Genomic DNA, 21719 nt, shown 5'->3' with positions numbered 1-21719 from the left:
ATTTCTTATAGCACAATAGTACTCCATTACATTCATGTACCATGACTTGTTCAGCCATTCTCCAATTGATGGGCATCCTCTCAATTTCCAATTCTTTGCCACCACAAAAAGAGCTGCTATAAATATTTTTGTACATGTGGGTCCTTTTCCTATTTGTATGATCTCTTTGGGACATAGCCCTAGAAGTGCTATTGCTGGGTCAAAGGGTATGCACATTTCTATAGCCCTTTGGGCATAGTTCCAAATTGCTCTCCAAAATGGATGGATCTTTTCACAACTGGAGGAGGCTTGTTTTACAGCAGGCTGAGAATTTGTGTAAATTCTGGACCCTGGCAAAATGAAAAAAAAAAGTGTTTATTCACAAGGAATTTGAATTTGTGATCTGCTGAATCTGTATACAAGCCTCTTAGACATAGCCACCTTTTTTGTTGTTCAGTTGTTTCAGTCACATTCAATTTTTTGTGATGCCATTTGGGGTTTCTTGACAAAGATACTGGAGTAGTTTTACATGTGGTAAATGTCTGAGGTCAGATTTGAACTCAGAAAACTGAGTCTTCCTGACTTCAGGCCTGGCACTATATTCACTGCACCACTTAGCTGCCCCATAGCCAACTTTAGAATCATCATATAATCATCATATAATCATATAATCACCATATAACTGCTTTATCTTGGCCAAATGTCTCTTATGTTGATAACATGCTGTACTGAGAAATATACATATTTGGGAAAAATATAATAACTAAAGAAAATGTATGTTGTCCCCCCCCCCCACCCAGTACTTACAGGAGGACCATTGCCTCAAGGGCATGAATTTGAACTATATGAAGTCCGATTTCACTGGGGGAGAGAAAACCAGCGTGGTTCTGAACATACTGTTAACTTCAAAGCTTTCCCCATGGAGGTAAGAATGACATTCCATTCAACAAAGCACTTGTTACTACAAAATGTTAAGTAATTTACTGAAAAGAGTTTACTTTAAAAGAGTTTCCTAATTGGTCTTATATTTTCCTCATTTATGTTAAAATAAAAAGTATCGTCACGAAATGTGAGCTTGGGAAAGAAAATAGCTCTTCACATTTACAGTAATGTGTTTTGAGTATGCTCAGTCTTGCATGAATAATTGGTCATAAAGTTAACCTGCAGCACTATTAACTTTTGTCTTAATATTATTAGTGTTCTAAAATTTCTGCTACTTCAGCAAATCCTGTGAGTCACTTTGTTCTAACAAACTCTGAGTAAATGATGAGCTGAAAACAAATAGCTCCTAGAAGTCTCCCCATACTCATTAAAAGTCTAGTCTGAATCTGTTTAAAATTGGTGGTCTTGATTTTAATCACCTTAAGCCATTAAATTGAGAGGGTGTTCTGTATTTGGTGGTTTTCAGGGAGCTGTCTTATGAACGGAGACAAGGCTTCACAGAAATACCAGAAGCTCATTTACATCTTCCTTATAGAGTTATAGTGGATAGGAGTTTGAGATAGTTTACAGAAGTCTGTATGTGTGTATGTGTATGTGTGTGTGTGTGTGTGTGTGTGTGCACGCATATTGCAAAGGATGAGTGGATTTAGAGGTAGAGGATTTGAGGTGCTTCCAATCATCTTCTCCAAATTATAAGCTTGTCTGATTAAATATTAAATTATTTATGGCTGGCCTGTTACAGAATTTATTACTGGAAAGTACCAAAGTGCATAATTTTATTAAAATGATGTGTATTTTATCATTTAGAGTAGAGTGAGAAAGGCAATTCAAAAAATCACTTTAATTCCCATGCTTTTTTTTAGAAGCCCTTTGGAAGCTTAAGACTTTCCTTCCTCTTAAAATAAAAAAAAAGCACTATAAGTATGTCTAGGACATACTTATACACAGATTGCACTATAAGTATGTCACAGGGCCATCCCTCACTCCTTAGGTCTGTGCTTGTTGGGCCTGAGCATTAGGAGATGTTCAAATATGTAACAATATGAATCTTTCTTCAAAAGATTGTTGTGGTGACTGAAAATATATTCTGAGAATTCTTTAAGCAGGGTTTGGGTAAACTCACAGATACATATCAGATTCCAAAGAGAAATTTGAAATGTGCCCTTAATTTCCATACTTTCAAATTCAGTGTTTTTATTTATTTAGTTTTAAAACTTTTATGTACTATTTTATTTTTAGTAACAAGGACAATATTAAAGAGAGACATAAACTTTAATTGGGTGTTATATAATCTAAGCTCTGGCAGTATGATATAGTAGATAGTGTTCTAGAGTCAGAAGACCAGGATTCAAATCCTGCCTCTGACACTTAGAAGCTATATGGCTCTGGTTAAATCACTTAATGTCTCTCAGCCTCAGTTTGGGGGATTGGACCAGATGATTTCTGAGGTCCCTTCTAGGTCTAAATCTACAATCGTGTGATTAGTAGAAAGATAATGCCATATGAAGTGAGATGAGAAGGTCATCTGGTACTCAGTGCCTTGTGGGAAAGTATATTAATTTCCTTCTTTAATAGTTTCATATTTAGAGATGTCTTCATTGTTCTGTTTTTCACAGTAACCTGCTATGTTCTGTGCAGCAGTCTAGAATGGTCTTGGAACAACTAGAAATGTATGTTCAGCTACCTCCATCTTTTGGAGGCAGGTACTGTTAGACTTAGACTGATCATTTCCCATGCATGGATCTTATAAGCTGGGAACTTAGGGTGCAGCCATTCTGCTAACACCTCTTGTGAATATTTTTGGGGAGGGATGTTGGACAGCTAGGAGAAGGGTTTGAGAGAGTTACAGGTGTAGAGATAGAGAAAGGGGAAACCTTACAAAATAAAGATGTGAGTAATGTAGGGACCATAGGATGAACAAATTGAACAGTAGAAACTCTATAATGTGCTATATATCAGAAACAGCCCATAGGCTTCTTGCAATCCACAACACTCCTGATCCTTATGTATGATTTAGTGGCCCCTGTTTGTATAGCACTGTTATATATTTGCTTTCTGGGGACCTTTATCAATTGTGGAGAGATTTTCCTAGATGCCTTCTCACTGAATGGAACAGAATTAGCATTTATTAAGGGCCAACTGTGCTAGTCATTGTGCTTTACAAATATTATCTCATTTGATCTTCACAATAACCCTCTGAGGTAGGCACTATTATTCCTGTATTACAGTTGTGGAAAATTAGGCAGATAGAAGTAAATTTATTTGCATAGGATCATATAGCTAGTAAGTGTCTGAGGCCAGATTTGAACTCAGTCTTCCTCACTGAGTGCTCTATACACTACACCACTAGCTCCCCTCTAACATTGAAGACTGTTAACCTCTGTGTTCTAAAATGTGGAGTAAAATTGGGAGGAATTAGGCATGTATCAGCTTCCGGATGGAACAAATCTCTTTGACTTTGCCTGTGACACAGAAAACAACTTTTTACAACCTTGAAAAGACTTAATTAGATTATAAGATTCAACAATCTGTGCTCACCACAGAATAGAATTTTTGCTCCAGATATTCAGATGGATTTAGTACTTTGCTGTTATTTTACATTTCTAGTCCAATGAACATAGTTAATATGGTCTGTTTTCTATGAAAATTAAAGTCTGGTACTGAGATTATCTTTCTGTGAAAATGTTTATATTTTGTAAAATTGAATTACTGTTCACCTTTTTCCAAAGCAGGTGATACACAATGTCTTGTTTTTCCTTTTACTCCTCCCTCATAGTGCCTTAAAGGAAATACTTTCATTAATTATCAATACTTATTCATTACTAACTATGCATTAATCAATCTATATTAAGGACTTAAGTGCTGATGATATGTGCAATTAAGATGAGAAATCTCCAAATCAGAAAAGTTTTCTGGAGTGAGTTTCAAATTGGGATTTTAAGAAAGAGAAGGGCATGGCATCATGGAAAGGATTTGCCACATATAAGGAATGGTATCTGCAATGATACAGAAATAGTTATGGGTATAGGAAAGTCCAAAGAGATCTTTTGTTCACTGATCCTCTGCACCTCTGAGGTCTAGATTAACCTCATTAACTTCCTCTGGAAGTTGAACCGAATTTGGCCTGAACTTTCTGGGATGATTGTAGGTCTTTTCCAGGCCTGATTTGCTCTCCAGGGATAGTCACAGAGCCTCAGGTTGTGACAAGCATAGCAATGAAATAGTTATAGATGATGAGATTCAGCTTTGAGATGGCATATTGATATTGTAAATTTATCACTAGGTATTATACAACTTATGAAACTGTATCTTATTAGATGAAACTCTTAGGGATAGTCTAACTCTTTGTTCAGCACAGATCTTTTAAAATTATTGCTGTTCATTAATACAGTAGCATGTTGTATAGTGGATCTGACTTCCTTGTTCTACTCTATAAGGCAGAATGTGTTTTAAAGGTAACTTCTCCATGAGACAGGCTCAGCCATATTATAGCTTAGACCCTTATTTATGTTTACACTGTATTCAGGGAGTTCTTATTATTTTATATTCTAATAGGGATTGTTGATATAGTATGTCAGTGTTTGTGAAAAGTCAGGCCTACTGGGTAAACAGAAGAGCTAGAGATTATCAGAATTATTTAATGTTAGAGATCATTAAGGTCACCTGCTCATTTTACAGATTAGGAAACTGAGGCCCTTTGTGACATGAAGCATCCTGTTTAACAGAAGAGCAGGGACCATGTCATGTGTTGTGATCTAATTCCAGTCATTAAGTGACTTCAGGACATTGTGCTTGCCAAAATACTGTACTAGCTGCTAAATCCTAAATGTTTTTTTTCCTCCGTTTACTAGAATAGTGATATCTATCATTAAAATGATACTGCAACAACAACCCCAGAAGAATGATCTGTTTTCTGTGACCTTCACCTCAAATATTCTTCTGACAAAATAGGGTTATTTTTATTCAATTGGTTCACTACTGTGGGTAGATTCCTGGTGGAATTTGTGAGAAGGGTAGGAATTGCTATTTCAAGGGTGTTTGACCTGCTTAAAGATCTCCCTTGTGGTTCCACTTCTATGGAATGCTTCCAAACTCAGAGCCCCATAGAATTCTAAGCAACTGTGAGAAAATGAATTTTGTGGAACAGAAAAATTAGACTTAGGTCATGGGTACATCAAATCATAGGATTTTAGAGAAGAAAGTAAGTACAAAGCATTGTGCTAGGTACCGGGCACATGAAGATTAAAAAAAAAAAACTAAATAGTTACCTTCAAGGAGGTTACATTCTACTGGGGGGATTGGAAATATATGAAGGTGACATGTAAAGTGATTTGGGAATGGGGAGAGCTTTAATAGAGTATCTTAGGCAAGGTTTCATTTAAACAGGTAGTGCCATGGTTCAGTCCTCCATACGCTGGGTGATCAATCAATAAACAAACAAGAATTTTTAAAGTGCTTACTATGTGCTAAGCACTGTAGATATAAAAAAAAAGTGAAATCCTTTCTATCTTTAAGGAGTTTACATTCCAATGGGGGAGAAAATCTGTATATAATTGGGGATATGTAAGATAATGCAAAATAATTTTGGAAGGGAGGGCATTAGCCTTTGTAAAGAATAGTAGATGTTTCATAGAGAAAGTGGTTCTTGAGTCGAGTCTTGAAGGGCATTTGGGTCACAAGAGGTGGAAATGAAGAGGAAATGCATTCAGAATTAAGGGACAGATAGTACAAAGATACAGCTCTAGGAGAGTGAGTATTGAGTATCTTGTGTGTGGAATAAAGGGTAGATAGTATGGCTGGATCTCAGGAGAAGACTGGAATAGTAGGATGGGTAGGTTATGAAGAGACTTAATTGACAGACAGAGGAGTTTATATTCACCCTTAGAGGTAATAAAGACCCATTAGAGTTTATTGAGTAGGGTGGTGATGTGGTCATAACCTGTGCTTTAGGAAAATCATTTCAATTAGGGAGATAAAAATGCACAACTATTGCAGTAGTTCAGATGAGAAATAATACGGGCCTGAGCTATGGTGGCAGCCGGGCGAGTGGAGAAGGACATGTCTGAGAGATATTGTGGAGATAAAAATAACATGCTTGGTAACTGATTTTATATTTTAAGTCTGTAAATGAGGAGTTGAAGATGAAACCAAGGTTGTGAACCTGGGGACTGGAAGGATGATAATATCTTTGACAGTAATACAGAAATTTGGAAGAGGAGTGGATTTAGGTGTGTGTTTTGTACATGTTGTATACATGTTGAGTTTTAGATTCCTATGAGACATCTAGTTTAAAACGTCTAATAAGTAGTGACGTGGGATTGGAGCTCAGAAGAGAGATTAGGGCTCTAATCTACCTGAATACAAATCTACCTGAAGACAAAAATTGAACTTATTAACACTGATGAGGTCGCTAAGTGAGAGAGTATAGAGAGAAGAGGACAGGACCTAGGACAGAGCCTTGGGGGTTCACCCAGAGGAAGTCAGCATGACATAGATGATGTAAAGGAGACTGAGAATGAGTGGTCAGATAGGGAGGAGGAGGGCCAGGCTGGAACCCTGTCACAAAAACCCAGATAAGAGAGAGTATTCAGGAGGATAGGGTGATCAGCTGAGTAGAATTCTTCTGAGAGGTGAAGGATAAGGATAAGAACTGAGGGAAGGCCATTAGATTTGTCAAATAAGAGATTCATTTAGGTAATTTAATTAAGAGATGATTTAGGAGAGAGTTTTTCAGTTTAATGATGAGGTCAGAAGCCAGACTAGAGGAGGTTAAGAAGTGAGAAAAGAGGAATTGTAGATGGCTTTTTAAAAGACCTGGGCTTGAAGGGAGGACAATAGTTAGCAGGAATGGTGGGCAGAGTGAGGATTCTTTTGAGGGATGAGTGAGCCTTAGCATCTTTGTAGGCATTGGGAAAGAAACCAAAATATATGGAAATACTGAAGATTAGGGAGGGGTTGGTGATAATAGGGGCACTCTGCTGGATAAAAATGGGAGGGGGTGGGATCAAGGGTGTTTGTAGAGGGGCTGGCCTTGGCAAGGAGAAGGGCTATCTTTTTATCAGAAACTGAAGTAAAAGGAGAAATGGGGCTTGGGGAGTTAACGTCAAGGTGAGATGAGGAGGAGGGGAGAAAAGGAATCTTCTGTGAATATTATGGTGTGTGTGTGTGTGTGTGTGTGTGTGTGTGTGTGTGTGTTGGTAAAGCATGAGGCAGGAACCTTAGTTGAGGGGAGGGGGCACTGGGGGAAGATTAAGTAGGGAGGAGAAAATTTGGAACATCTGTTGTGGAGGGTGGGTATAGAGAATCAATTATAGAGGAGTAAAATAATTGCCTTGTTTCAGTGATAGCACAGTTGAAATTAAATAACACAGAATCTGTGACTTTATCTGGCTCTGTTCAACAGCCTGTGATTAGAGATTTAGGAGGCCAATGGCAAGAGTGATCTAGAACTGAAACATGAATAACAATAGGAGATGAAAACAAGGGATCAGATAATAGGAATTAGTGTAGAGTTGAGGTGGTTCATGATCATAATTACTAAGACTAAGTTTGGAAAAAGTAAAGCAGAGGCAGAGAGGGAATTATATAATATTATGAATGGATAAAGTAATTTCAGAATTCTTGATTTTGGCAAGTGAAACCTCTGTGGATGATGGTGAGACCATGGGGGTAGCCATTTCTGTATAACTGAATTGGAGTGGAGGAGGGGGCCATGGGGACTGAGCAGATTTAAGAACTAGGAGATTAGGGTATTTGAGGGAACATCAACATATATGCTGAAGTCCCCTAGTATGAGGGCAGGAGTTGGGGTGGAGGAGGTAACTGGAGCCAAAGTCATTGAGAAAGGAGGAAGAATGCCCTGGGAGTTGGGTATATAATAGCCACTAGGATCTGGATTAGATAAATCAATAATAATAAGAGAGAACATTTACATAGCACTTTAAAGTTTACAAAATGCTTTAGAGATATTATTTTAGTGATCACCATAACTCTGTGAGATAGGTTTTATTATTTCCATTTAACAAATGAGGAACCCAGGGTCATTGAGTTACCAAGTATCTGAGCAGCAATGGGGATCAAATAGGATTTTGATTTCACTTTTAGGACTAATGATAGATAGAAGGAAATGTCTTTTGATGAACTATGTGTATCTATGTACATACACACATGTGCGTGTGCACATGCATTTATTTATTTATTTTTACAAGCACTTTATTTTTTGGGAATCATTTGACATGAAATTATACAAATAAAATTTTATAAACACAAATCCACATGCCATAACCCTGATTATAAAGAACAAAGTACAAACAAGAAAACTAAATGAGCCACTCTATATTGGACAGAATTGTGTCTTGTACACTTGAAGTCCTTTACAAAATAGTCATTTCAAATCAGTAAAAGCTGGTTCTCTATTCAATGTTGTCATGCTATAAGATAGGTTTCTGTAGTATCTGCACCTGCTTTCTCGTAGTTTTCCTCTAGTATGACTGGCTGATAATTGTCTTGCTGATTACCACTCCTTTGGGATGCTATTCCATGTATGCTTTGTTGACCTTGCCCTGACCCCTAGATCATATGGTCCACCAGCTGTCGCACCTTTCCCTCCTTTATGTTGTTGCTGTTGTTGCTTGCGTACTTCTTTGGGCCGTGCAATTTTGATTTCACACTTCCCGTAACCAATTTGATGACATCTGTTTTCTAATAATTTCATTACTGGTTCTTCATCTGTATATGTAGCAAAATAGAATCTTTTTTTTTCCAGTCACTTTTCTGTGTGTAGAAAATTAAATATTTTCAGTCTTGTGAAATGTTCCAAAATATTCTTTGATTTGTTATTCAGATGTCATCTACCCCAAAATACTCTTTTAGGGGGATCCTTTCATTTTAAAAATTTGGACATTTTAGGGTCTATCCACTTGCTATCCTGTATGTGTTCTTTAAGTTCCTGGACCTTATCAACACTGTCAGCATCTTTGAAAAGCACGAATCCAAATTCCTTTGATCTTCCAGTGACTAGATGCATTGTTAATGATGAAGTCTACAATCTTGCCAGAACAAGACAGGTATTTGGCCAGTTCTTTCTTGCTTGTATCGCAGCTTAGCCCTCCAAAAAACATTTTACCAAGGTCCTGCTCATTCTTGTTCATGTAGATTTTGGACTCTTTGGTTGAACTCCATGTTACTGTACTCATTCATGTCCTTTCCGGTGACAGGGCTGTCAGCTGGGGGCAGGTGGCAAGGAGACAGAGTTGCAGTGGTGGCAACTTATATGAAACTGGATTTAAAATGACAGGAAGAGCCATCATTACACATCTAACAGATTGTAAGAAATACCCAGCAGGAGCAATTTCAGAAATTTTAGGAGCTGCATCTATTTGAGTAAATAATAGCTTTGGGTAACCTAGTGGCTTTAAGAGTTATTTATCTCTGAAAGTGGCAACATTTCTAGTAAGAATCTGATTATCCTATTTTTAAATAATTGTGATGTGCTCAATATATAAAGGTAATGCTATTGAGCTACTACCAGCAGGCTATCTTCTGTAAGTGGTTTTTCTATTACTTATGATAGATTGGCATTGAACCATCCATACACTCTCACCTGGGTCCCTAAACTTAAAGACATGCATTTGTGAGATGGCTGGCAGGGGCTATGGGTGAAGTTTTTCATGGAATAGACCAAACATAATTAACCCATACAGGGAAAAAATCAATGATATTTCCTTGCAATGACAATTTGCCTTGGCTCTGCTACTCACTAGTTGTCTAATCCCAGGCAATTTCACCTAATTGTTTTGACCTTCATTTCCTCTTTATGAAATGGGAATCATACTGCTTGCACAAGTGAGCTGATGTGAGGAAAACACTTTCAAAACCTGAAGGTTTTTCTAAAATCTTATTTATTTTATTCTGAACTTAAGAAATAACCTAGTATTTTCATAACAGTAGAAAGAAAAAAGATGATAGCACATAAAACTGCAAATCTATTATGTACAACTTGCTATTCTTTTTATATATTTAACAAGGTTATCATGTATCGTTCTTTTTTTTTCTTCATTTTTCTTCCCTCCTCCACCTACCCTAGAGATGGCTCTATTAGACACAAATATATATGCATATATATTTGTATATTTATACATTATATATGTAAAATCATTTTTAAAGGTACTATATAAACACTACTACTACTACTCCCCCCTTTTAAATTAAATTAATACTTATTTGTGGAATAAAACAAGCATTTCCATAATATAGCATAATGACAAAGATGATTGTACATGAAACTGTACAACTTGCTATTCCCTTCAAATATAAAACAAAATCATCAAGTAAATTTCTTTTTTTCCTCCTTTTTCCCCACCCTATTACTACTATGATGATGATGCAGGCCCAATCATGTCATCCCCCTCTCCTGTTCAATAAACTCCTGTGGTTTCCTGTTGCCTCCAAGATCAAATACAAAATGCTTTGTTTGGCAGTCAAAGTCTCTCATGACCTAGCCCCCATCTACCTTTCCAGTCTTCTTAAACCTTACTCTCTAACACATACCATTTGATCCAGTGACACTAGTCTCCTGGCTGTTCCACAGACAAGACACTCTGTCTCTCAGCTCTGGGAATTTTCTCTGGCTGTCCCCATTCCTGGAATACTCTCTCTTCTTTGCTCTGATTACTGACCTTCCTGATTTCCTTGAAGTCCCAACTAGGATCCCACATTCTACTGGAAGTCTTCCTCACCCCTCTTGATCCTAGGATTATTTTCTGTTTATCCAGTACATAGCTTGCTTTTGATTTGATTGCATGTTGCGTCCCCTATTAGATGTGAGCTCCTTGGGGACAGGGGCTACCTTTTGCCTCTTTTTGTATTCCTAGTACTAAGCACAGTGCTTGGCACATAGTAGGCACTTAATAAATGTTTATTTCGTCTCCTCCAAAAGGTGTAGTGGCTAGAGAGCTGGCCTCCAAGCCAGGAAGAACTGGGTTTCAGGTCCTGCCTTTGATACATACTGGCTTTGTGACCTTGGGCAAGTCATATAACCTATAAGGGGTTCTAGGATGAGGAAATGTTCTGTACCAATGCAACACCTCTGTAACATAGTCTCAGAAAGTTTCTTAGAGTACTGAGACTTCAAGTGCCATGCGTTAGGTCACCTAGTGTCTGAGACAGGATTTGAACCCAGGACTTCCTGATGATCCAGCATTCTATCCACTATATTACATTGCCTCTGAAGATCTGGGACTTGAACCCAAGTCTTTCTGACTTTGAGGCTAACTCTATGTCCATTATGCCACATTTTCTCTTTTATTTTTGTTATAGAGCAAAAAATTATTGAACATAGAGAAAATGAGAAAAGAACAGTTGAAAAAAAGTTATAGCCTTTGCCTCACTCAACTCTTGCTTGGTTCATCTGATGAGCTAGTTCAATAAATATATACTCCAAGATATTGTTCTATTCAGATGTCACAGAATCCCAGAGTTGGATGGAACCTCAAGGCTACCTACTTTAACCTATGTTTTAACAGAGTTCCTCTTTACTTCACAGTGGACAAATGACCTTCATATCTCCAGTCTGCAGGAAGCCACTACTTTGTGAAGCATCTGATTTCACTTTTGGGTGACTCTATGTAATGTTTTCTTTACTTGAATCCTAGGTTTGTCTCTTTACAACTTTGATTTGCTCTTCCTTCTTTCCAATGAGATAATATTTGTAAGGCACTTAGCACATTTCCTGGCACATAGTATGTATTATATAAATGCTTACTCCTTCCCTTTCCCCTAATTCTGCCCTTGGGATCAGGCAGAGGAGGTCTTATCCCTCTTCCAGGTGCCCCTGAAATATCTGAAGACAGCTGTCATATTCTCTCCATGTCTTTTCTGCTTCAGGCTAACCATCACCAAGGCCTTGTGGCTAGTACTTACATAATCCTTTAAAATTTGCAAAGTGCTTCACGTATGTTAACTCATTCAATCTCCACAACAACCCTCTGAGGTAGGTGCTTTTATTATCTTTATTTTGCAGGTTATAGAGACATAGTGAGGTTAAATGACTTGGCTAGGGTCATACAACTAGTATCTGAGCTAGTGTTTGAACTTAGGCCTTCTAACTCCAAATCCTTCACTCTGTCTATTGCACCATTTATTCATCTAAGGTTTCCTCTTACCAATTCTCACTGATACTTTTGAGGTAAATTTTGCCTTCTTTCTTAGGGCCTCGGGTTCCTTTTGTTTGTTGCCTAAACTTTGGGCATTTGGTTATAGATATCTGAGGTCACAGGTTTTATTACTGACTTATTTCAAATTTTTGTCTCCTGTAAACTTCTGGGTAATATCAACTATTGTACTTTTTTATTCTTTTTAGCTACTTGTAGTATTGTAGTATTGTGTCTAACTTGAAGGACACACACACATATGTGCATACATATACATATATATATACATAGAAACATGTGTATATGTAAATATGTAGATGTTTATCTAACTATATATCTGCCTATATAATTTTCTCCCATCCCCATCCATTATAGTTTAAAGTCATTTTGATAAAATTTGCATGACATTTGACAAATACTTTCTTACTGGGTACGTGTACTATGTCTCTGGCCAAGAATCTCCATTCCTTCATTGTAAAGATCTGTGATTTGGATGTCCAAATTCCATTCTTAGCCACCATCTTCTTAGCAAGATTTTTACTTCCCAAACTAATTTTTTTCTTACTTTGAATTGACAACAGTGAAGAGAACAGAATTGGTGGTCCTATGGTAGTCAATTACCCATGTCAGACTTCATAATTGTTGGCAATACTTTTTTAGATTCCTTCTAGTAATATTGTTTGTGCCCATCTGGATCACTAGAAGGGGTTAGCTGTTATCCATTTTGATAATTCTTAGAAGATTTTCTGTTATGCCTTAAATACATGACTCAGAAAGACAACAGACTTCTCTATTGATGTTATCTCTTGATAAATAGCTGTTTTTAGTAATGCTGAGGAGGCAATCACCAATTACTGTCACTTCTTCTTCTCTGACCCTTACTAGATGGAATCTTACCTGATACCTTCTGTGCCTCAACTATATAATTTTTTTGTGGATAAATAACATCTTGCTCCTAAGAACATCTCACTCTCTTCTCGTCTTTTTCTTTCTCTTTCTTCTCTGGGTAACATTCAGTTATTCCACTCCAACATTCTGACAAGAGTCAAGTTTCCTCTCCTATACCTCAGTTTTTTTTTTTGCCACTTTGAAGCCTTGTTCTCTTTATATTAGGAATGCTTCATTCTTCTTAACAACCTGAAGTGTGGAAAGACATTTTCTGAGTCTCTTTATTTTCTTTTCTAGGAGCAAGGTTTGCCTATGCCTGGTATACAAATAACAGTTGATTGGCTGTGGCAGAAATATAGCACTCTTGATGCAATAATTGTACAATTTCTTCTAATTTTCATAATAGTTGAGATCTCAAGCTTTATTTTATTGAAAAAAACTTAACATTAAACACCTGGTTAAAACTTTACTAGCAAACATACAACTTGATATAAAAATAGAACTTGAGAACTTCACTCACCTTTGTTTCCTTGGTCTCAGCAATTCCACAAGTTCATCAAATTCCCCTTAAGCCCTGTACCAACCTTTTCTTTTGCCATTTTGCTCTACATTGAAAAGCCTCCCAATCAAACCTATCTTCTCTACTTGTTTGTCATAGTCCCTGACATTCTCACCATTAGTAGGCAGGAAGGAAATAAGCATTTGTCAAGTACCTACTATGTGCCAGGCACTGGGCTAAGTGTTTTTCAGTATTCTCTTATTTGTTCTTCACAGCAACCTGGGAAGAAGGTGCTATTATTATCCCCATTTTATAGTTGAGGAAACTGAAGGAAATTATCAACTCAGTGTCACACAGTTAGATAGAGTCTCCCTGACTCTAGGTCCAGTGCTTTATCCACTGTGTCACCTAACTATGTGATCATTCCTTTGAGTCAAAGTTTTGAATGACTCTTTTATAATAAAATTTTTTTCTAGGAGGGGTTGTCAATTAATCAGCAATTTTTTTCTGGCTCCTGTTTTGTGCTAGGTATAATTGCTTATTATGGATTTGTTTATCAGGGTAACTTTAGTCACCTTGAAAGAACCCAAGGAAATAGGGCACAAGAGTAATGCATTTTGATAAAGCGGAAAGAGTTAGCAAAAGTACAGAGTAAGGAGTGCTGCTAGGTTAAGATAGGATTAAAAATAAAGTTCTTTCCTTTTTGGTAATCAACATATAATCAAAACAATAGAATGGTATATTCTATACCTATCCAAATTTGTGTAGCTTCAATCGTAGTAAAAACAGATAAATGAATAGCCACTGGCTCTTGTGTGTGTGTGTGTGTGTGTGCGTGTGTGTGTAATATCATTAGACACAACAATGTGGTAGAAGTTATAGAATCAGCTTGTTTTATAGTAATGGCAAGACAGAGAGATATCTGACTTTAAAAAAAATCAAAGTACAGCACAGTATTATCATTTCTATTTTAATAAGATGATATCACAGAATTATTAAAAACTTGAAAATTGAACATGTGTATATATGACATACATATTATGTATATATACATACATATGTGTATATATATGTGTCTATATATATATATATATATAAAGCTTTAAGTATTTTAGTCATAAGAAATCAGTCCTCATTAGGGAACAAAAAAGCATGGTGACATTAGGAAGGTAATTGTATTCTTGCTGCTCCATCTCTGTATTTGAATCCCCATGGAGGCTCACAACAGAGTCATTATGGAACTATATGAATGAAAGCAAATTGGATATAAAAATTGAAATGAATCAATGGGAAGTGCAATTTTTGGTATTAAGGTTTTCCTAAGGAAGCAGCTTGGTCTGGTAGGTAGAGATTAGTAGGGAAGAGTTACATTATAATCCCAGTTCACCATGGGCTTTGCTATTTGACTTCCATTCAATTGTTTAACCTCAATTTCTTCATCTGTACCTATTGTATAATTATGCTAAACTCATCCCAGCCAGCCTTAGAGAAATGCTGTTAGGATTTGTGACAATTTAAGAAGTGTGTTGAGCTGAGAGGATGATAATGGAAATTATCATTATTAAACGAAACACAGTATAATACAAATTTATGTTCTTTCATATATTTCATTCAAATGATTCCCCTAAGCACTTTAAAAGCATAATTGGATATTCAGAATATAAGTATTGTAGCATAGGGGAAAATAATTTTATGCAGTGTTTTGTAATTTGCAAGGAATAAGGTTAAGATTCTATAGATAGCCAGCTATAAACATATTGAATATGAAAATAGTATACATGAAGTCATTGGTTCAGGAATCTGAGAATTAAAAGACAGTTAACAATGGAACTGAATGCATGGAATAGATTGCTCACATTTAGAAAGTTCATTGACTATTCTGAATTAACTAAACCTGGAAAGATACATGGGGAGAAAACCAGTATAGGATGTTAGAAGATGGTAGTTTAGCATTGTTGTTCAGTCATTTCAGTCATGTCTGATTCTTTGTGACACCATTTGGGGTTTTCTTGGCAAAGATACTGGAATAGTTTGCCATTTCCTTCTCCAGCTCATTTTACAGGTGAGGAAATTGAGGCAAACAGGGGTAAGTGACTTGCCCAGGGTCACACAGCTAGTGTCTGAGGTCAGATTTGAACTCAGGAAAATGAGTCTTTCTTACTTCAGGCCTGGTGCCCATCCACTGTGCGAAGTTTAGGATTACATAAGTAATAAGTAGCAAAATTAGAGACCTCCAGTCTTCATAATTTAAATTCAATATACTTTCCATAATTATATTCTCTATTAAAGTACTTTTTATTCATTCAGACTCTTTGGAGTACACTTTGCAAGGGTAGGATTTGTGACATAAAAAGCATCTTGCATCTTATTAATAACCCCGCCCCCCCAAAGTGACTAAAGGAATATCAACAACTTCTGTCCTCACTTTCCCTTCTAGATATAATTTTATGAAAATGATATTCCCCCACTTGGAGGACATCCTTTATAGTATTATTAGGGAACAGGTAGGCTTTTGTAAATAATCACAAGAAATCACATCTTTATCATCACACAATTAGCTAAAAGTACAGAACCCAAGCTCTCAGTGTGTTTATTGTTTCTAACTATTACAAAAGCATTTGATTTGCTATAATAACCACTACCTTAAAGGCTCTCATACAATATAGTGTTTCCCAAGCATAAGTCAAAGCTATGCAAGATTCCTTGAAAGATATAACAGATAACTTTGTTTCATGACCACCCCACCCCCTCTGCCCTGATTGTTAATTATTATGTGAAGTATAAAACAGAAAGGCATAGACTCACTGAAAGGTGTTTGCTGCTGTTGTGGAAATGATCCAGTGTTGAATCTAACTTGATGAGGGTTTCCCTTGAAAATACGGAGGGTCTTCTAGTACACCTGATTGCAGATGACATATTGTTCTATTTGCATGAAGCCCTAGAACGTTTCTTTGGGTTGCCAAAACCTGTACAATCAGGTGGGTTTTTACAGTGTTTTCATCTGGGTCAAACAGCACTAGGCATGGAGTGGGGAGGAAGTCAGCAGCCTAACTCCTGGGATTGGTACTGAAAACTGGGGTGGGGGTGGGGGATGCCTGGGAATTGGTGCCTAGTTGATTTGCAAACTCTGCAGGTGGGAAAAGGGGCTTTTGGTTGTTATGACAGGCCTTTCTTTGGGTATTTGAGTTTACTTGGCTTCTTAATTTAGAAGATGGGGAGGTTGCTTGGGTCCTTACATGGAAAAAATCTTGTATAGCCAGTGTATTCTGCTGTCCGCCAAACAATACCCTGAGAAATTGAGGAAGGCCTCCAGTACATTGGGTGGACCCCTTGTAGCAAACTTATGGAAGGATGTGAATAAGAATTACATAGGATGGGAAGGCAAGAATGAGTTGCAACCATCCATGTTGCCTTGTTGTAGGGAATATTCACTCTAATGAGATCACAAATCCATGGGAATATTTGAGTATTGCTTGCCAGTGCTATACATATTTCAGGATTAGTTACTTGTTCAATTCTCTATAGGGCTGGGAGCCATAACTAGGAATTCTTGGGCCCCAGGAAAATTCTATTGAGAAAGGTGGAAAATGGAGCAGAGAACAGTCCTTCCTAGATGTAAATATGCTGAAAGATGGGGTGGCCTATTTCCCAGAAAACCTGACTCATGTCTCTGCAACAAGCTAGCAGTTCCCATCCCTGAAACCCTCAGAAAGAAGAGGGAGAAGGGCAGGCAGTGGAGTAAGGGGGGGCCTCAGAGTTTGGCCCCTGAGGTGCAGAACCATAAAGGTAATTTAGAATGCCTACACTAAAGTTCTAAGTTTAGAAATCCTGATCCTTCCTTATTATTGGTCCTGAGTCATCAGGCTATGTCCCAAATTAAATGATATAGTACTGGAAACACTTTGCAATTATTTTTATAAATACCACTTAACCTGCCTTGTTATTCAGGACAACTATCACAGATTTTGGTCTGCTTTCATTGTTCTTTATCAACTTATCTGCACTTGGCTTAAGTTTCATTTAACTAGATACTCAGGTTGGGGGGGGCGGTTCTCACTGATTTGTAATCAAAGCTTTTACTTGGAGACAACCAACTAAGAGCTAAAAGACTCATCTTAATTAGTTGGAATCCCTACCCCTACTTGGTCTTTTTTGCCCCTTTCTCCTAAGAGAAGCTCTCTTCTCTATGATTGAATGAGAAGAATGGAAACTTATCAGTCTTACATTATTTACCTCATAGTACTTCTTTGAGGAAAGTGCTTTGTAAGATAAAGTCCTATATAAACCATGAGATAATCATTTTCTGAACTTGAGCCATTTACTATAGCTAGTGTTTACATAGCAGTTTTAAAGTTGCAAAACTTTTATTATGCATGATCTCATTTGAACCTAACAATAGCCCTGTAAGATATGAGATAAATGATTATTTGTAACCAATGACTTGGGGAGATCCAGAGTTCCTCCTTTTTCTAAAATCCTGATTTTAAAAAGTTCAGTCTCTTGAAAGACATTGCTGATAATGGAATTGGACTAACTTTCTTGTTCAAGACCCCACCAAGGGGTAGTAGCCATTGTGTTCTGATCAGGCTTGGGAAGGGTATAAATTCTTTGAATAGATTGTCCAAGTCTGGGGGTGGTCTGGGTATAGAGATAGTCTCTCTGTCCAAGGATGATATGATGTCACACTCAGCCCCTCCCTGTAATATTCTTTCTTTCATTAATTGTTAACCAATCAGAGTTGATTGCCACTCTTCTTTCAAAAGAACAAAGAAGCCCTGAGACCACTGCCATGATTGTCCTTGGTCTATGAGAGCCCAAATGACCATCCTTTTATTAGTAAACATGCTGGCCTCATTAGTAAAATGATTAAATTACCCAGAAATTATGTTTCTTGAACCTTTTAATCACTACAGATAGACACTACTGGTAATATTAACCTCATTTGCACAAAAGGTTCTTTGAGACATGGAGAAGTTAAAGGATTTGCCCAAGATCTCAGAGCTAGTAAGTGTCGGAGCCAAGATTAAAATCTCCTGACTCTAGTTCACTACTCTGGCTATCATAATAGCCAGATGATGATGACATATTCATTTTTATTATTAAGAGGTTGGAGAAGTTAGATAGAGGCTAGAAATTTATTTTATCGCTTCATGAAGGTTAAAAAATTACCAACTTTAAAAAAAATTACTTCATTGAGCTTTTTGCACATCTAGAAAATATTTAAGTAAACACTATCCAATTAAGAGGCATATTTAAAATTTATTCATTTCTAAGTGATTAGGAGCTACATTGTAAAAACATTCCTTTGTATGTTGAGAAAAATAAACTGGTTACGGTCTGAGAATGAATCTAACATTAAGCAAATATAGCATATATGCCAAAAGATAATACAGTATGTACTAGAAAATTGTCTTTTTTTTTTCGTAGAAGTGATGTGTTTTCTTGGATAGTTCATAACTTTTGAAGGTACTTTTTTTCCATACTGTATATTATTCACTTAAAGTAAATACAATTAGCCCCTAATGTTTCAGTGTCACAATGAATATTTTTTCCCATAATGAATATTTTAAAGGACTATAAATTTACTACTACCTAAAAACATATTACTTAGTACAATCAAAATAGTATTTTCTTCAGTTTAAACAAATCTGATAACATCAGAAGTTTATAGGTGACATTTTACTTTGCCTAGTCTGCCATCAGCAGCATTTAGTGCTAGAGAATATTTAATCCTTTTGAGTGACCCTAATCATGCAATACTTTCCTACAGGGAAAATTTATTCTCCATCCTAGTTAATGACTATTTCATACCCTTAAGCATAATTTTTGTCTACAGTAATAGCATATGTTATCCTTATTCCCATAAATAACTGATCCATTTTTGAAAATTATTAAGCCATTCCCCTCAATAATAATTCATGACAGTAAATTCTGTTCTTTAATTATTGTTGGAAAGACTAGCTTGGATGTAAGAGAAAGATTTGGGCTTAGTGTTTTATAATGCTGGGGCCTACTTTATTATTGAAAAATTGTGTGATCTTTGGAAAAATTCTTAGAATCTCGGTTTTTCCTCTGGTAGTTGAAGCTGACCACTAAAGTTTTTTTACTTGCCTTGAGAAGGTGGCTTCGATCTGGGTAAGTTTTCAGGGAATAGAAAGAACATGGTGGCCACATAGTGTAATGGTCAACTCTCTAGACTCTGAATCCAGTGATGTGGAGTTTGAATCTGGGTGGGAACTTTAGTCTTGGGAGCTAGGTGGTATAGGGGATAGAGTGATGGACTTAGAGTCAGGAAGATTTTAGTTTAAATCCTGCCTCATATACTTAGCTGCATGACTCTTGCCAAGTCACTCAACCTTTCTCAGGCTCAGTTTCCTCATTTGTAAAATGGGGATGATAATAGCACCTACCTCACAGACTTGTGAGAATCAAATAAGATAACATGTAAAGTGTTTGTAAACCTTAAAGTGCTATATAAATATTAGTTATCATTATCACCATCACCCTCGTCGTCCTCCTCCTCATCATTACCATCTCCATCCCCATGATGATCATCATCACCATCACTATCACAATCGTGGTCATAATCATGATCATACTCATCATTTTCATTACCGTCATCATCACAATCATCATGATTATCACCACCACCACCATCATCATCATTATCATCATCTCCCTGGGATACCAACCTCTGGGAAGCTCTGTGGTGACTTCTATCTGACAATATTTTGACAATGTTTGCCATCATCCTGTGTAAAGAAAACATTTCTAAGATAGCTGTGAAGTATATTGCTAATTCTGCAATGACTACTTCATTGCTATCTTAGGCTTGAGGAACATAATTGTGGGAGGAGGAGAAGCAAATGTTCTGACCTTGCCAATGTCATCCTTTGGACTGAGGTGGCTTGGGATCCTCATCCAGACTAAAGAGATCATACTTAAGTAATGATTTATTATTGAACTTTGTGTCTATTTCTCAGAGCCAAGTTAGGAGATAACGAATATCTCTTCGGTGGAGGCCCTTAAAAAAAAGTTAATCCCTGGTTGTGGCAGCAGTAGAGGGAGGGATTTATATAGCATGAAATCATTCTTTCAGTGGTAAGGAGGAAGTAACATGGGCATAATTGTTTTGATTACAATTGAGATGATATTTGGGCATCTGTGACTGAAGCTGTACAGTTCTAGTTTTGAAAAGGTTCATGCCTCTCTAGTTTTAAAAAGCACAAACAATCCAGGTATATTCAGGGATAACAGTGATGAGGTTTCCATTTTAGCTGTGTTAGCTTTGTTCAGTCATTTTTAGTCATGCTTGATGTTTCATGACCCCATTTGAGTTTTTTTTTTTTGACGAAGTTATAGAGTGCTTTGCAATTTCCTTCTCCAAATGAGGAAACTGAGGCAAATAGAGTTAAGTGATTTGCACAGGGTCACACAGCTAGTAAGTGTCTAAGGCCAGATTTGAACTCAGGAAAATGAGTCTTCCTGACTCCTGGTCTGGCATTCTATCCACTGTGTGTGTTTACCTTTGTTAACAGCAAGATAAAGAAAGAAATTCCCCCAGAATAACAAGAATTGCAGTGAACCTTCACTCAGAAAAAAGCAGATCCTTTCTCTGCAGGTTGTGAATATGTTTGTTCCATAAATTGTCTTCATTGATAGTACATCCTTTTGGCGCAGATGAGTTTATATATTAAATGAATGGAAGATACTAGCACCATGAAAGTACATTCAGATGAATGCAAAGAAAGTGCTGATGTAACATTTAGCTTCTCCTCTCTCTCTCTCTCTCTCTCTCTCTCTCTCTCTCTCTCTGTCTCTGTCTCTCTCTCTCCCCCCCCCATCTCTCTGTCTCTTTGTCTCTCTTGGCTTTTCTTCACTTTATCTCTGTTTATATCTCTGCCTCTATCTGTCTCTCCCTTTCTCTCCTAAATATAGAGGCAGACTACATTGATTACCAAGCCTTAAACAAAATAGTCATTTGCAGCAGCTATCTGCTGTCATTAATCTCAGATATTTTGGTTAGAGTCTAAGAACAGCATGAATAGTGGATAGAGCATGTACTAGAAGACCTGTACTTAACTCCTGCCTCAGACTCTATCCTAGGACAGTTACTTAAATTGCCTCAGTTTCTTTATCTGTAAAATGGAGAATAATGTTTCCTACCTCAGAGAGTTATTGTGAGGATAAAATAAGATAATATATGTAAACACTTTACAAACTTAAAAGCACTATATGAATGTTAGCTATTAGCATTAAGA

At 36.9% G+C, this 21719-nt stretch overlaps 1 protein-coding gene and 1 pseudogene across 2 annotated transcripts in view; one reads left to right on the top strand and one right to left on the bottom strand.

The window, feature by feature from the left end:
- Window positions 1-21719, top strand: part of LOC114054257 (carbonic anhydrase-related protein) — a 183067-nt gene that overhangs the window by 55382 nt on the left and 105966 nt on the right. For both annotated transcript variants that reach the window (XM_027877438.1, XM_027877437.1), the window contains exon 3: window positions 780-904. In XM_027877438.1, coding sequence (XP_027733239.1) covers window positions 780-904 — 125 coding nt within the window. The remainder of the gene's footprint in view (window positions 1-779; window positions 905-21719) is intronic.
- Window positions 8347-20209, bottom strand: LOC114054164 (annotated as a pseudogene).

The sequence above is a fragment of the Vombatus ursinus genome, unplaced genomic scaffold (assembly GCF_900497805.2).
Source record: "Vombatus ursinus unplaced genomic scaffold, bare-nosed wombat genome assembly UNPS02014812.1, whole genome shotgun sequence".
Lineage (NCBI taxonomy): Eukaryota > Metazoa > Chordata > Mammalia > Diprotodontia > Vombatidae > Vombatus > Vombatus ursinus.
Note: the sequence above shows the minus strand (reverse complement) of the source record. Positions and strands in the feature narration are given on the sequence as shown.